The following is a 12447-nucleotide window of genomic DNA, read 5'->3' as shown; positions in this document are numbered from 1 at the left end:
AAGTAGCCGGGATTACAGGCACCCACCACCACACCCAGCTAATTTTTGTATTTTCAGTAGAGACAGTATTTCACTATGTTGGCCAGGCTCTTCTTGAACTCCTGACCTCAGGTGATCCACTCCCTTTGGCCTCCCAAAGTACTGGGTTTGGAGGTGTGAGCCACTGTGCCCACCCCTAGCTCCTAATTTTAAAAAATTATATACATGTAATATATGAATATGGGCCGGGCGCGGTGGCTCACACCTGTAATCCCAGCACTTTGGGAGGCTGAAGCGGGCAAATGACCTGAGGACGGGAGTTTGAGACCAGTCTGAACAACATGGAGAAACCCTGTCTCTACTAAAGATACAAAATTAAGCTGGGCACAGTGGCTCACACCTGTAATCCCAGCACTTTGGGAGGCTGAGGCTGGCGGTTCACGAGGTTGGGAGTTCAAGACCAGCCTGACCAACATGGTGAAACCCCGTCTCTACTAAAATACAAAAATTAGCTGGGTATGGTGGTGCATGCCTGTAATCCCAGCTACTTGGGAGGCTGAGACAGGTGAATCACTTGAACCCAGGAGGCAGAGGTTGCACTGAGCTGAGATTGAGCCACTGCACTCCAGCCTGGGCGACAGACCGAGACTCTGTCTCAAAAAAACAAAAACAAAAACAAAATTAGCTGGGCATGGAGGCGCATGCCTGTAATCCCAGCTACTCGGGAGGCTGAGGCAGGAGAATCGCTTGAACCTAGGAGGTGGAGGTTGCAGTGAGCCAAGATTGCACCATTGCACTCCAGCCTGGGCAACAAGAGCAAAACTCCATCTCAAGAAAAAAAAATATATATATACACATATATGTATATATGAATATGTTCTTGTAAAATATTTGCATAATACACGAGCATGCAGAGGAAAATGTAACAGTCTCCCTGCTGCATCCCCACCACTGAACTGCCCCCTTCCTCAGTTTGGTGACTTGGCATCTTTTAGGTCCCTTCTTTGTGTAATGGTAACTTCATACATCTAGATGTACATATACATGCATAAGTTTAAAGCATTTTTAAAAATCATATGTTTTGTCGAAGTGTACTTTTCAAAAAGTTAAAACCTACGTCTAAATATAGAATGAACACGTAACTAAGATTTATTAGGCCGGGTGCGGTGGCTCACGCCTGTAATCCCAGCACTTTGGGAAGCTGAGGTGAGAGGATCACTTGACCTCAGGAGTTTGAGACCAGCCTGGGCAACCTAGTGAGACCTCCTCTCTACTAAAAATTTAAAAAAATAAAATTAGCTGGTTGTGGTGGCCCGTGCCTATAGTACCCCCTACTTGGGAGGCTGAGGCGGGAAGGTCATTTGAGCCCAGGAATTCGAGCCCTGCTTGCATCATTGCAGTCCGGCCTGGGGGCATAGTGAGACCTTGTCTCGAAAAAAAAAAAAAAAATCTTTAACTCATCAGTGAGGGGATTTCCACTTGGTAAGGTGGTAATGCACATGAGGAGCTGCACAGGACAAGCATTTAAAGAGGAATGTTAGGCCAGGCGCGGTGGCTTATCCCTGTAATCCTAGCACTTTGGGAGGCCGAGGTGGGTGGATCACCTGAGGTCAGGAGTTCGAGACCAGCCTGGCTAACATAGTGAAACCCTGTCTCTACTAAAAATACAAAAAAACTAGCTGGGCATGGTGGTATGCACCTGTAATCTCAGCTACTCAGGAGGCTGAGGCAGGAGAATCACTTGAACCTGGGAGGCAGAGGTTGCAGTGAGCTTGAGATCGCACCATTGTATTTCAGCCTGGGTGACAGAGCAAGTCTCAAATAAAATAAAATAAAGAAGAATGGTAGCATACGATTACTAGGTTAGATGCAAAATGCAATGGATGTCCTACATGAAAAAAATTATACCCTTTGAGGTTAGTTTTTCTACTGGATTTACTTGTTTTTCATCTCTCCTGGACAATATCTCCTTGTAATTTCAGTCTATATACCTTACTAGTGAATAGCAAAATCAAACAACTGTGTATTCTTGTGGGTAAATAATCCCTGGGAGGGCTTCTGAAACGATGCCCCAGTGTGACAATGAAAGGACACACTACACTCTTGGACTTCCAATTTTTGGATTTTTCCTTTTTTTTTTTTTTTTTGAGACAGAGTTTTGCTCTTGTTGCCCAGGCTGGAGTGCAATGGTGCAATCTCAGCTCACCGCAACCTCAGCCTCCCGGGTTCAAGCGATTCTCCTGTCTCAGCCTCCTGAATAGCTGGGATTACAGGCATGCACCACCAAGCCCAGCTAATCTTGTATTTTTAGTAGAGCCGGGGTTTCTCCATGTTGGTCAGGCTGGTCTCGAACCCCCAACCTCAGGTGATCCGCCCACCTTGGCCTCCCAAAGTGCTGGGATTACAGGCGTGAGCCACTGCGCCCAGCCTAATTTTGTATTTTTAGTAGAGACTGGGTTTCTCCACGTTGGTCAGGCTGGTGTCGAACTCCCAACCTCAGGTGATATGCCCACCTCGGCCTCCCAAATTGCTGAGATTATAGGCGTGAGCCACCATGCCCTACCTGGATGATTTTTCTTAACACTATTCTCCAACTTTTAAAAATGTTTATAGACTTCTTGAAGTAGACCTCAATCTATACCCTTTTTCATTTTCTTAAGATTATAGCTTCATAGGCTGAAATCAAGTATTTTAAATGGTTTCTAGATATCCCATTGATTCAGAGGTCAGCAAACTTTTTCTGTAAAATAGTAAATATTTTAGGTTTGGAGGACCATGCAGTCTCTGTCGTAGCTACTCAACTCTGCTCTGTGTTTTTTGTTGTTGTTGTTTGGGGGTTTTTTTTTGTTTTTTTTTTTGAGATGGAGTTTTGCTCTTGTCGCCCAGGCTGGAGTGCAATGGTGTGATCTCGACTCACTGCAACCTCCTGGGTTCAAGCGATTCTCCCGCCTCAGCCTCCCAAGTAGCTGGGACTACAGGCACCCACCACCACGCCCGGCTAAGTTTTTGTATTTTTAGTAGAGATGGGATTTCACCATGTTAGCCAGGCTGGTCTTGAACTCCTGACCTCAGGTGATCTGCCTGCTTTGGCCTCCCAAAGTGCTGGGATTACAGGCATGAGCCACCGTGCCTAGCCTCAACTCTGCTCTTATAGAGCAAAAGCAGCCATAGATCATATGTTAAAAAATGGGCGTGACTGTGTTCCAATAAGAGTTACGGAAAATGGGATATGAACTGCATATGATTTTCAGGTGTCATGAAATGTTATTTTTTTTCCCAACCATTTACAAATGAGAAAACCATTCTAGCTCACAGGCCATATGAAAACAGGTGGTGAGCTGTGTTTGGCCTGCAGGATCCCTGGCAAAGAACAAGTAAACCAGTGAGTTTTTCCATTCCAACCTTCCTCCAACAGCCCTTCATACATAATGTTTCAAGGGCCACTTTGATGAAGAAAGTCTTTTTCTCTTTTTCCTCCATTCCAACTCTGTGTCCTAATCTGAACTCCAGATCGTTCTCTGTCTTCACGAGCTCTTCACCTTTGTGCACAGCTGCACTTTTGTCCAAGTCAGAACCCTGGGAGAGCAGCTCAGGAGGCTGAGGTGGGAGGGGAGGTCAAGGCTGGAGTGAGCCAAAGATAGTACCACTGCACTCCAGCCTGGATGACAGAGCAAAACCCCGACTCAAAAAAAAAAAAAAAAAAAAAAGGAAAAGAGAACCCTGAGAGTTATCCTCCACATTTCCACCCAACCCTTCACTCAGCACATTCCATCAGTCACTTAAGCTCTGCTGAGTCTGTTCTTTTTTTTTTTTTCAATAATAGAGAGGGGGCACGTCTCACTACGTTGTCCAGGCCAGTATTGACCTCCTGGGCTCAATCAATTCTCCCACCTCTGCCTTCCAAAGTGCTGGGATTACAGGCATGAGCCACTGTGCCCGGCCTTAGGGGTTCTTAAATGTGAGTGTGTATCAGAACTACTTGGGAACTTTCTAAAAAGAAGCTAGATCTGGGAGAATCCCAGTCTTTTTTTTTTCTTGCTCTGTCGCCCAGGCTGGAGCGCAGTGGCACCATCACAGCTCAAGCAATTCTCCCATCTCAGCCTCCCGAGTAGCTGGGACCACAGGCGTGCGCCATCATCCTGCCTAATTTTTGTTTTGTTTTTTTGAGACAGAGTCTCACTCTGTCATCCAGGCTGGAGTGCAGTGGCAAGATCTAGGCACACTGCAACCTCTGCCTACCGGGTTCAAGCGATTCTTCTGCCTCAGTCTCCGAGTAGCTGAGACTACAGGCGCGCGCCACCACACCCAGCTAATTTTTGTATTTTTAATAGAGAAGGGGGTGTCACCATATTGGCCAGGCTGGTCTCGAACTCCTGACCTTGTGATCCACCCGCCCCCCCCTGGCCTCCCTAAGTGCTGGGATTACAGGCGTGTGCCACCGCGCCCGGCCTGTATTTTTTTTTTATAGAGACGGAGTTTCGCCATTTTGCCCAGGCTGGTCTCCAACTCCTGGGCTCAAGCGATCCACCCGCCTCGGCCTCCCCAGTGCTGGGATTACGGGAGTGCCCGGCGCAGCTCAGCGCAGAGACTTATAATGCGCTACCGATAGTCCTGAAGGCAATTCTGATGCACGTCAGAGGACCAGGCCCTAAGAAGAACTACGCTAGAGGCATGGTACAGAATAGTGTACATGCATTTAATCTTCGTAGCCCACCTGTGAAGTATATACCCCAATTTTAGGAATGGGATAAACTGAGCCACTGCCCAGGTCTCCAGACAGTGGCAGGATCCCAGGAACACTCTACTCTGGCCTCACGTCCCGCATTTGTCCATTGCATCTGGGCACATATTCCGTGGGCTGCTTGCCTGCGGGAGTGCAGGTTGAGGAGCCACTACCCGTCCCCCTTCTGGGAGAGCAGCAACCCCAGGCAGTTCCGCAAAATGCTTCCACCCAGGAAACGGGGGGAATTCAGGGCTCTCCCGGAACCTTTGCACCCGGGGAAGACAGGTGCGGGGGAACTCTAGTCTCGAAGGACCTAGGGCTGCAGGGGGACGTTTCACCTGAAGGACTGCCTCGTTTCAACAACAACTTTATGGCTCCCGGAAGTGCCTCTTCCCCGTCCCCTTCCTTTCCAGCCTCACGCCCGTGGGCTGCAGTTGGAACGATGGCGGCGGCAGCTGCCGCCGGGCCTAGCCCGGGGTCTGGACCTGGAGACTCCCCAGAAGGGCCCGAGGGGGAGGCCCCGGAGCGTCGGCGGAAGGCGCACGGGATGCTGAAGCTTTACTACGGCCTCTCGGAAGGGGAGGCAGCGGGACGCCCCGCGGGGCCCGACCCCCTGGACCCGACTGATCTGAACGGGGCGCACTTCGACCCGGAAGTTTACCTAGACAAGGTGTGTGTGCGGGGGGTGGGGGGTGTGGGGAGGGGGGAAGGGAACCAGGCACCTGCTATGTTGCTCCCCCAGATCATGCCTCCGACATTTTGTGAGGTTGAGGGGAGCAGGGGTTCATAAGAGGACGAGCCTCGGCCAGGGAGTACGAGCAGCTCAGGCTTCTGAGGGGATGTGAGTAGGACTGGACTGGCCTAAGGTGATGCGGCATCTGAGGTCTCCTGGGCTGATGTGATAGGCCCGGGATTGGGGGCGTGGCCCAAGCGTTGACAGGCGCGGGGCTGGGCTTAGGCTGAGCCCCAGGATTTCAAATGCTGACAAACACCAAACAGGGTTGAACCTAGTAACCCCTGAGCTAGGCCACTTAGGGCCCTATGCCTGGGATTCCTGACAGCCGGCGCGGGTTTGCGGGGTGGGTGGGGATCAGAGATTTCTTGCACTGAAAGCCTATCAGCTGCAGGCAAGGCTGGGGGACATGAATGCCTCCTGACCCGAACACTAACCACCCAACTTCTTCAGCTGCGTAGAGAGTGCCCTCTGGCCCAGCTGATGGACAGTGAGACGGACATGGTGCGGCAGATCCGGGCTCTAGACAGCGACATGCAGACCCTGGTCTATGAGAACTACAACAAGTTCATCTCAGCCACAGGTGATCCCCACGGGGACACACCCTCCAAAGTCTCACAGCCCCCATTCTCCCACCTGTGTTGGGAAAACCAGCAAGGGATTTAGAGGGGGGAGACTCAGATTCCAGTCTTGTTCTGACATTATTCCATTCTCACCTCCTTTCCTTTGAGCCTTCGTTGTCAGACTACTATAGAGATAATAGCTGCTCTCAGAGGGTTGTCTTAAGTACCAAAGGAGAGAAAAGACAAAAGGAGATTATTTGTTTATTTTTTAGAGACAATGTCTTGTTCTGTCTCCCAGGCTGGAGGGCAGTAGCATGATCATGCTTCACTGCAGCCTCGACATCCCAGGCTCATGTGATCCTTCTGGATCCTCCCAAAGCACTGGGATTACAGGTGTGAGTCCCTGGCCCAGCCCAAAATAAAATTTTAAAATGAAATGTATTTATCTGAAGCACTTAAAAGGCCAGGCATGGTGGCTCATGCCTGTAATCCCAGCACTTCGGGAGGCTGAAGTGGGAGGATCACTCGAGCCTAAGAGTTTAAGATTGACCTGGGAAATATAGTGGGACTCCATCTCTACAAAAAAATAAAAAATAAAAATTAGCCAGACAAGATGGCGTATGCCTGTAGTCCCAGCTACTCAGGAGACTGAGGAGGGAGGATCACATGAGCCTGGGAGGTGGAGGCTGCAGTGAGCTGTGCTTGTACCACGTCACTTCAACTTGGGCAACAGAGCAAGACCCTGTCTCAAAAAAAAGAAAATATCTATCTGAAGAAGGATCCCTGACACTGGGCTGGGCACAGTGGCTCATGCCTGTAATCCTAGCACTTTGGGAGGCCGAGGCAGGTGGATCACCTGAGGTCAGGAGTTCGAGACCAGCCTGGCCAATATGGTGAAACCCCGTCTCTACTAAAAATAAAAAAATTAGCTGGGTGTGGTGGCAGGCGCCTGTAATCCCAGCTACTCGGGAGGCTGAGGTGAGAGAATCACTTGAACCTGGGAGGCGGAGGCTGCAGTGAGCCAAGATCACGTCACTGCACTCCAGCCTAGGCAGCAGAGCAAGATTCTGTCTGAAAAAAAAAATAATAAGAAGAAGAAGAATCTCTGACACCAAGGAAACCTCGGTAAGGTGTAGTTTCTCTCATTATTGATAGCTTTCTTTTCTGCTCCAGAGAAGAAAAGGTGGTCTTGACCCTCTCTTTCTTTCTTTCTCCCTTCCTTCCCTCCTTAACTAAGCAAAGAGAGAAGATGCATGATATTAAGGGACACAAAGATCATGTCGAGGCTTTTTTTTCCTTCTGTCCTCTTTATTCTCTAGTGCCAGACAGTGTTCCACTATTTTCCACACTAGCTTCTGTGCTGTTTTGAGGAGATGTACTACTCAGACTTTTGTAGTAATTGTACACCCACGTGTAGTAAGTCCAGGAGCCAGATCTGAAGGGTTTACCTGCAGCCTGTGGAAAGTTCTGGGAGCATCTCTGGGGTTGCATTCTGATGTCTGTTACTCTCGTGTCACAGTGGTGGGTGTGGTAACCTATACACATTGTTCTTTTATTTGATTTGAAGCAGATTCCATGAGTAGGCACCTTTCTGTTAGCTAATACCAGCATCAAAATGGCAAGAAATCATAGTTTCTGTGCTGAGATATTTCTCACAGGAATTTAGTAAGATTACATTTTCCATTTGTTGGAATGTGTATGATAATATTTTGAGACTTAGCTCTTTTTGTACATCCCACAAAAGGAACAAACATTTGGAAAAGTGCGAGGATAACCAGGAGCATTGATGTCTTAGAAGCTTAAGTGAGGGGCCGGTCATGGGGTTCTCACCCATGATCCCAGCACTTTGGGAGGCTGAGGCGGGTGGATCACTTGAGGCTAGGAGTTCAAGACCAGCCTGGCCAACATGGTGAAACCCTGTCTCTACTAAAAATACAAAAATTAGCTGAGCAAGGTGGCGCATGCCTGTAGTCCAAGCTACTCATGAGGCTGAGGCAGGAGAATCGCTTGAACCCAGGAGGTGGAGGTTGCGTGAGGAAGGTGTTTCAAGACATGGATTTGATAGACTTGGGCGAGACACTCAGGAAAGTAATGTAGCATGGAGTGTGTGTTGACTGGGCAAGAGAGAGAGAGAAAAATGAGAAAGGAACTAGGTCTCAGGAATGAGGGGGGTGGAACAGAGCAGGGATGGAGGCGTCGGCCTTAGCAAAGGGCCGGGAGCTCATCTATGGTAGCAGGAGGGGAAGCAGGATGTGGGCAGAGACAGGTAGGTAGTAGATGTGCAGTTTAACTAGAAACCTTCCAGAATGGGTTAGGGATTTGGCTTTTATCCACAGAGAGCTAAAACAAATGAGTGATGTGCTCAGATTTCTGGTTTGAATAGATTCCTCCAGCTGCACTGGCAGGAATGGATGGGGCTGAGCACAATGGCTCATGCCTGTAATCCTTGCACTTTGGAAGGCTGAGGTGGGAGGATCACTTGAGCCCAGGAGTTTGAGACCAGCCTGGGCAACATGGTGAGACCCGATATCTAGAAAAAAAAAATAGCCGGGTATGGTGGCACACACTTGTTAGATTAAACCCAGCTACTTGGGGAGGCTAAGGTGGGTAGATCACATGAGCCCAGGAGTTGGAGATTGCAGTGAGCTATAATCTCACCATTGCACTCTAGCCTGGGTGACAGAGCAAGACCTAGTCTCAAAAAAAAAAAAAAAAAAAAAGCCAGGTGTGGTGGCTCATGCCTATAATCCTAGCACTCTGGGAGGCCGAGATGGGTGGATCAGGCATTTGAGACCAGGCTGGCCAACATGGTGAAACCCCATCTCTACTAAAAATACAACAAATTAGCCAGGTGTAGTGGCGGACAGCTGTAATCCCAGCTACTTGGGAGGCTGAGGCAGGAGAATTGCTTGAACCCAGGGGGCGGAGGTTGCAGTGAGCCGAGATTGTGCCATTGCACTCCAGCCTGGCCAACAAGAGTGAAATTACATCTCAAAAAAAAAAAAAAAAAAGGGGGTGGGGGGCTGGGGGCGGTGGCTCACGCCTGTAATCCCAGCACTTTGGGAGGCCGAGGTGGGTGGATCACGAGGTCAGGAGATCGAGACCCTCCTGGCTAACATGGTGAAACCTTGTCTCTACTAAAAATACAAAAAATTAGCTGGGCGTGGTGGCAGGCGCCTGTAGTCCCAGCTACCCAGGAGGCTGAGGCAGGAGAATGGCGTGAAACTGGGAGGCGGAGCTTGCAGTGAGCCAAGATCGGGCCACTGCGCTCCAACCTGGGTGACAGAGCGAGACACTGTCTCAAAAAAAAAAAAGGAATGGGTTGGAGAGGTGGCAGAAGCGAGGCCATCATATCAATAGTTGGGCCAGAGATTCTGAGATCTGACACCAAGATGGTAATGGTGAAATTGAACAGTGATAAGCAGACTGGGGTGTGGACAGCTCTGGTATTGAGGAACTCTGGATGTAAAGAATGACCCCTGGCTTTCAGCTTAAGCACTGAATGGTGGATATAGCAGCAAACAAGACAATATTAAGCTGTCACAGAACATACATTCTAGAGAAAGAGACGGTTAATAAACAGACTCATGAAACAACCTATGCCGAGGCCCTGGGAAAGCTCTCCTGTGCAGGAAGAACGTTGGGAATGAAGCGAGCAGGGCTAGACCACAAACCAGGGGTTGTCAAACTTTTTTTCTGAAAAGGACCAAAAAGTATTTTAGGCTTTACGGACTATCTGGTCTCTTGCAGCTACTCGACTTTGCCATTGTAGCCTGAAAGCATCATAGCCAGTATGCAAATGAAAGAACATGGCTGTATTCCAGTAAGATTTCATTTACAAATGTGGGCGGTGAGGTTCTGGAGTGACATCAGCAAAAATGCTGGAGTAAATACATTAAATATTTTTATCCTCCATAAAAGCAATGAAAAAAATTAGGCTGGGGGCAGTGGCTCACACCTGTAATCCTAGCACTTTGGGAGGCCGAGGCGGTGGATCACCTGAGGTCAGGAGTTCAAGACCAGCCTGGCCAACAAGGTGAAAACCCATCTCTACTAAAAATACAAAAATTAGCCAGGCATGGTGGCAGGTGCCTGTAATCCCAGGTACTCAGGGAGGCTGAGGCAGGAGAATCGCTTGAACCTGGGAAGCAGAGGTTACAGTGAGCCAAGATCGAGCCACTACACTCCAGCCTGGGGGACAGAGGGTGACTCCATCTCAAAAACAAAAAATAAAAAAATAGCCAGTTGTGGTGGCGGGCACCTGTAATCCCAGCTACTCGGGAGACTGAGGCAGGAGAGAATTGCTTGAACCCAGGAGGTGGAGATTGCAGTGAACCAAGATCACACCATTGTCCTCCAGCCTGGGTGACAGAATAAGACTCATTCTCAAAAAAAAAAAAAAAACCATGAAAAATCTAGCCAGAATAGTCAGAAACAACTTTTTCCGAATTCTGGAAATTAACCAAGGTTTGCAGCAAGCAATCCAGGGAATATTTATTTAAGAAAAACAGCTGAATCTTGGTAAGAATAGGGAACACTGTGGAGTTTGAACTTACCCTAGCCCCACTGCTTGCTCTCCAACTCAGCTGTAGCCTTTAAAAAATAACAGCTCAGGCCAGGTGTGGTGGCTCATGCCTGTAATCCCAGCACTTTGGGAGGCCAAGGCGGGCAGATCATGAGGTCAGCAGTTTGAGACCAGCCTGACCAACATGGTGAAACCCCCGTCTCTACTAAAAATACAGAAATTAGTTGGGCGTGGTGGCAGGCGCCTGTAACCCCAACTACTCAGGAGGCTGAGGCAGGATAATTGCTTGAACCCAGGAGGCAGAGGTTGCAGTGAGCCGAGATCACACCACTGCCCCCCAGCCTGGGCGACAGAGCGAGACTCCGTCTCAGTAAAAATAAATAAATAAATAAATAAAATAGCAGCTCATGGCTGGGTGCGGTGGCTCATGCCTTGTAATCCCAGCACTTTGGGAGGCCGAGTCGGGCAGATCACTTGAGGTCAGGAGTTCGAGACCGGCCTGGGTAACATGGTGAAACCCTGTCTCTACTAAAAATACAAAAATTAGTCGGGCGTGGTGGTGGGCGCCTGTAATCCCAGCTACTCGGGAGGCTGAGGCAAAGAATTGCTTGAACCCAGGAGGCAAAGGTTGCAGTGAGCCGAGATCGCACCACTGCACTCCAGCCTGGGCGACAGAGCGAGACTCCATCTCAAAAATCAAACAAACAAACACAGCACATATTGCTGGTACTAGGTGGAATAGAGCGGAGCAAGGGCTCTTTCAAAGCCTCATGCCCAAAGACGTTCATCATTTGACCTATCCAGTGGTTTTTTGAGAGATTCCACACCACAGACTTGTCTTTATTTGACTGACTTAGAGGATACCCTATGCTAAAAGCCTTTCATGGGGGCTTTTTGTTTGTTTTTGACACAGGGTCTTGGTCTGTCACCCAGGCTGGAGTGCAGTGCTGCGATCATGGGTCACTGCAGGCTCAACCTTCTGGGCTCAAGCCATCCCCCCACCTCAGCCTCCTGAGTAGCTGGGACCACAGGGGCACGCCACCATGCCCGGCTAATTTTGTTTGTTTATTTTTAGAGAAGAAGTCTCACTATGTTGCTCAGGCTGGTCTTGAACTCCTGGGCTCAAGCAGTTCTCCCACCTCAGCCTCCCAAAGTGCTGGGATTATAGGTGTGAGCCACCATGCCTGGCCACCAGGGCTTTTTAATTGTCAAAATAATTATAGGCCAATGTTGTGACTGCCCAGTTGCTGGATAATAGTTGGTACAGATGTAGACTAACCAAAAAGCCTTAATGCAAAGCCGAGGAATGAGATACCCACAGCGGCTCTGACAAGCTCTGACATATTCCCGGGAAGCCTGAAGGCCACATGCTTTTGTAGGGCTGTATGTTTGCTCAGGAAAGACCTGAGAATGCCCTAAGCTCTCATGCCTGGCTCATCTTGAGGCATTTCTGCACAGGCAGGAAGTGAAGGCTAAGGCCAAGTTAGAAACTGTCTGGCTGAGTGTTTTAGGTGTGCCAAAACACGCACACAGAGCCCCTCAGCAAAGACAGAGAGATTTATTGGTTCCAGGCATTTAATTTTTTATTTTAATTAATTTATTTATTTTTGAGACGGAGTTTTGCTCTTGTCGTCCAGGCTGGAGTGCAGTGGTGCGATCTCGGCTCACTGCAACCTCTGCCTCCCGGGTTCACGTGATTCTCCTGCCTCAGCCTCCTAAGTAGCTGTGTAAACCTAAGATTACAGGTGCCTGCCACCATACCTGGCCGGTTCCAGGCATTTAAGGAAATTGCTGTTCAATTATTAGCTGACCACCAAGCTGGCTAAGTAAAGATTTTAGTGACTATATACAACAAAGAACACAAACTATAGCCAGGTGCGGTGGCTCATGCCTGTAATCCCAGCACTTTGGGAGGCCTAGTCGG

At 49.0% G+C, this 12447-nt stretch overlaps 1 protein-coding gene across 4 annotated transcripts in view; it reads left to right on the top strand.

The window, feature by feature from the left end:
- The first annotated feature begins 4978 nt into the window (after nt 1–4978).
- VPS51 (VPS51 subunit of GARP complex) overlaps nt 4979–12447 on the top strand; it is a 25115-nt gene continuing 17646 nt past the window's right edge. For 2 of the 4 annotated variants that reach the window (XM_063671726.1, XM_063671725.1), the window contains exons 1-2: nt 5049–5372; nt 5889–6018. In XM_063671726.1, the coding sequence (XP_063527796.1) occupies nt 5073–5372; nt 5889–6018 (430 nt within the window). In that variant the 5' untranslated portion in view covers nt 5049–5072. Of the gene's footprint in view, nt 5373–5888; nt 6019–12447 lie in introns of all 4 variants that reach the window. The other 2 variants (XM_054437501.2, XM_063671724.1) reach the window with 2 other exon arrangements.

Source organism: Pongo pygmaeus, chromosome 9 (genome assembly GCF_028885625.2).
Source record: "Pongo pygmaeus isolate AG05252 chromosome 9, NHGRI_mPonPyg2-v2.0_pri, whole genome shotgun sequence".
NCBI lineage: Eukaryota > Metazoa > Chordata > Mammalia > Primates > Hominidae > Pongo > Pongo pygmaeus.
This window is presented reverse-complemented; position numbering and strand designations above follow the sequence as displayed.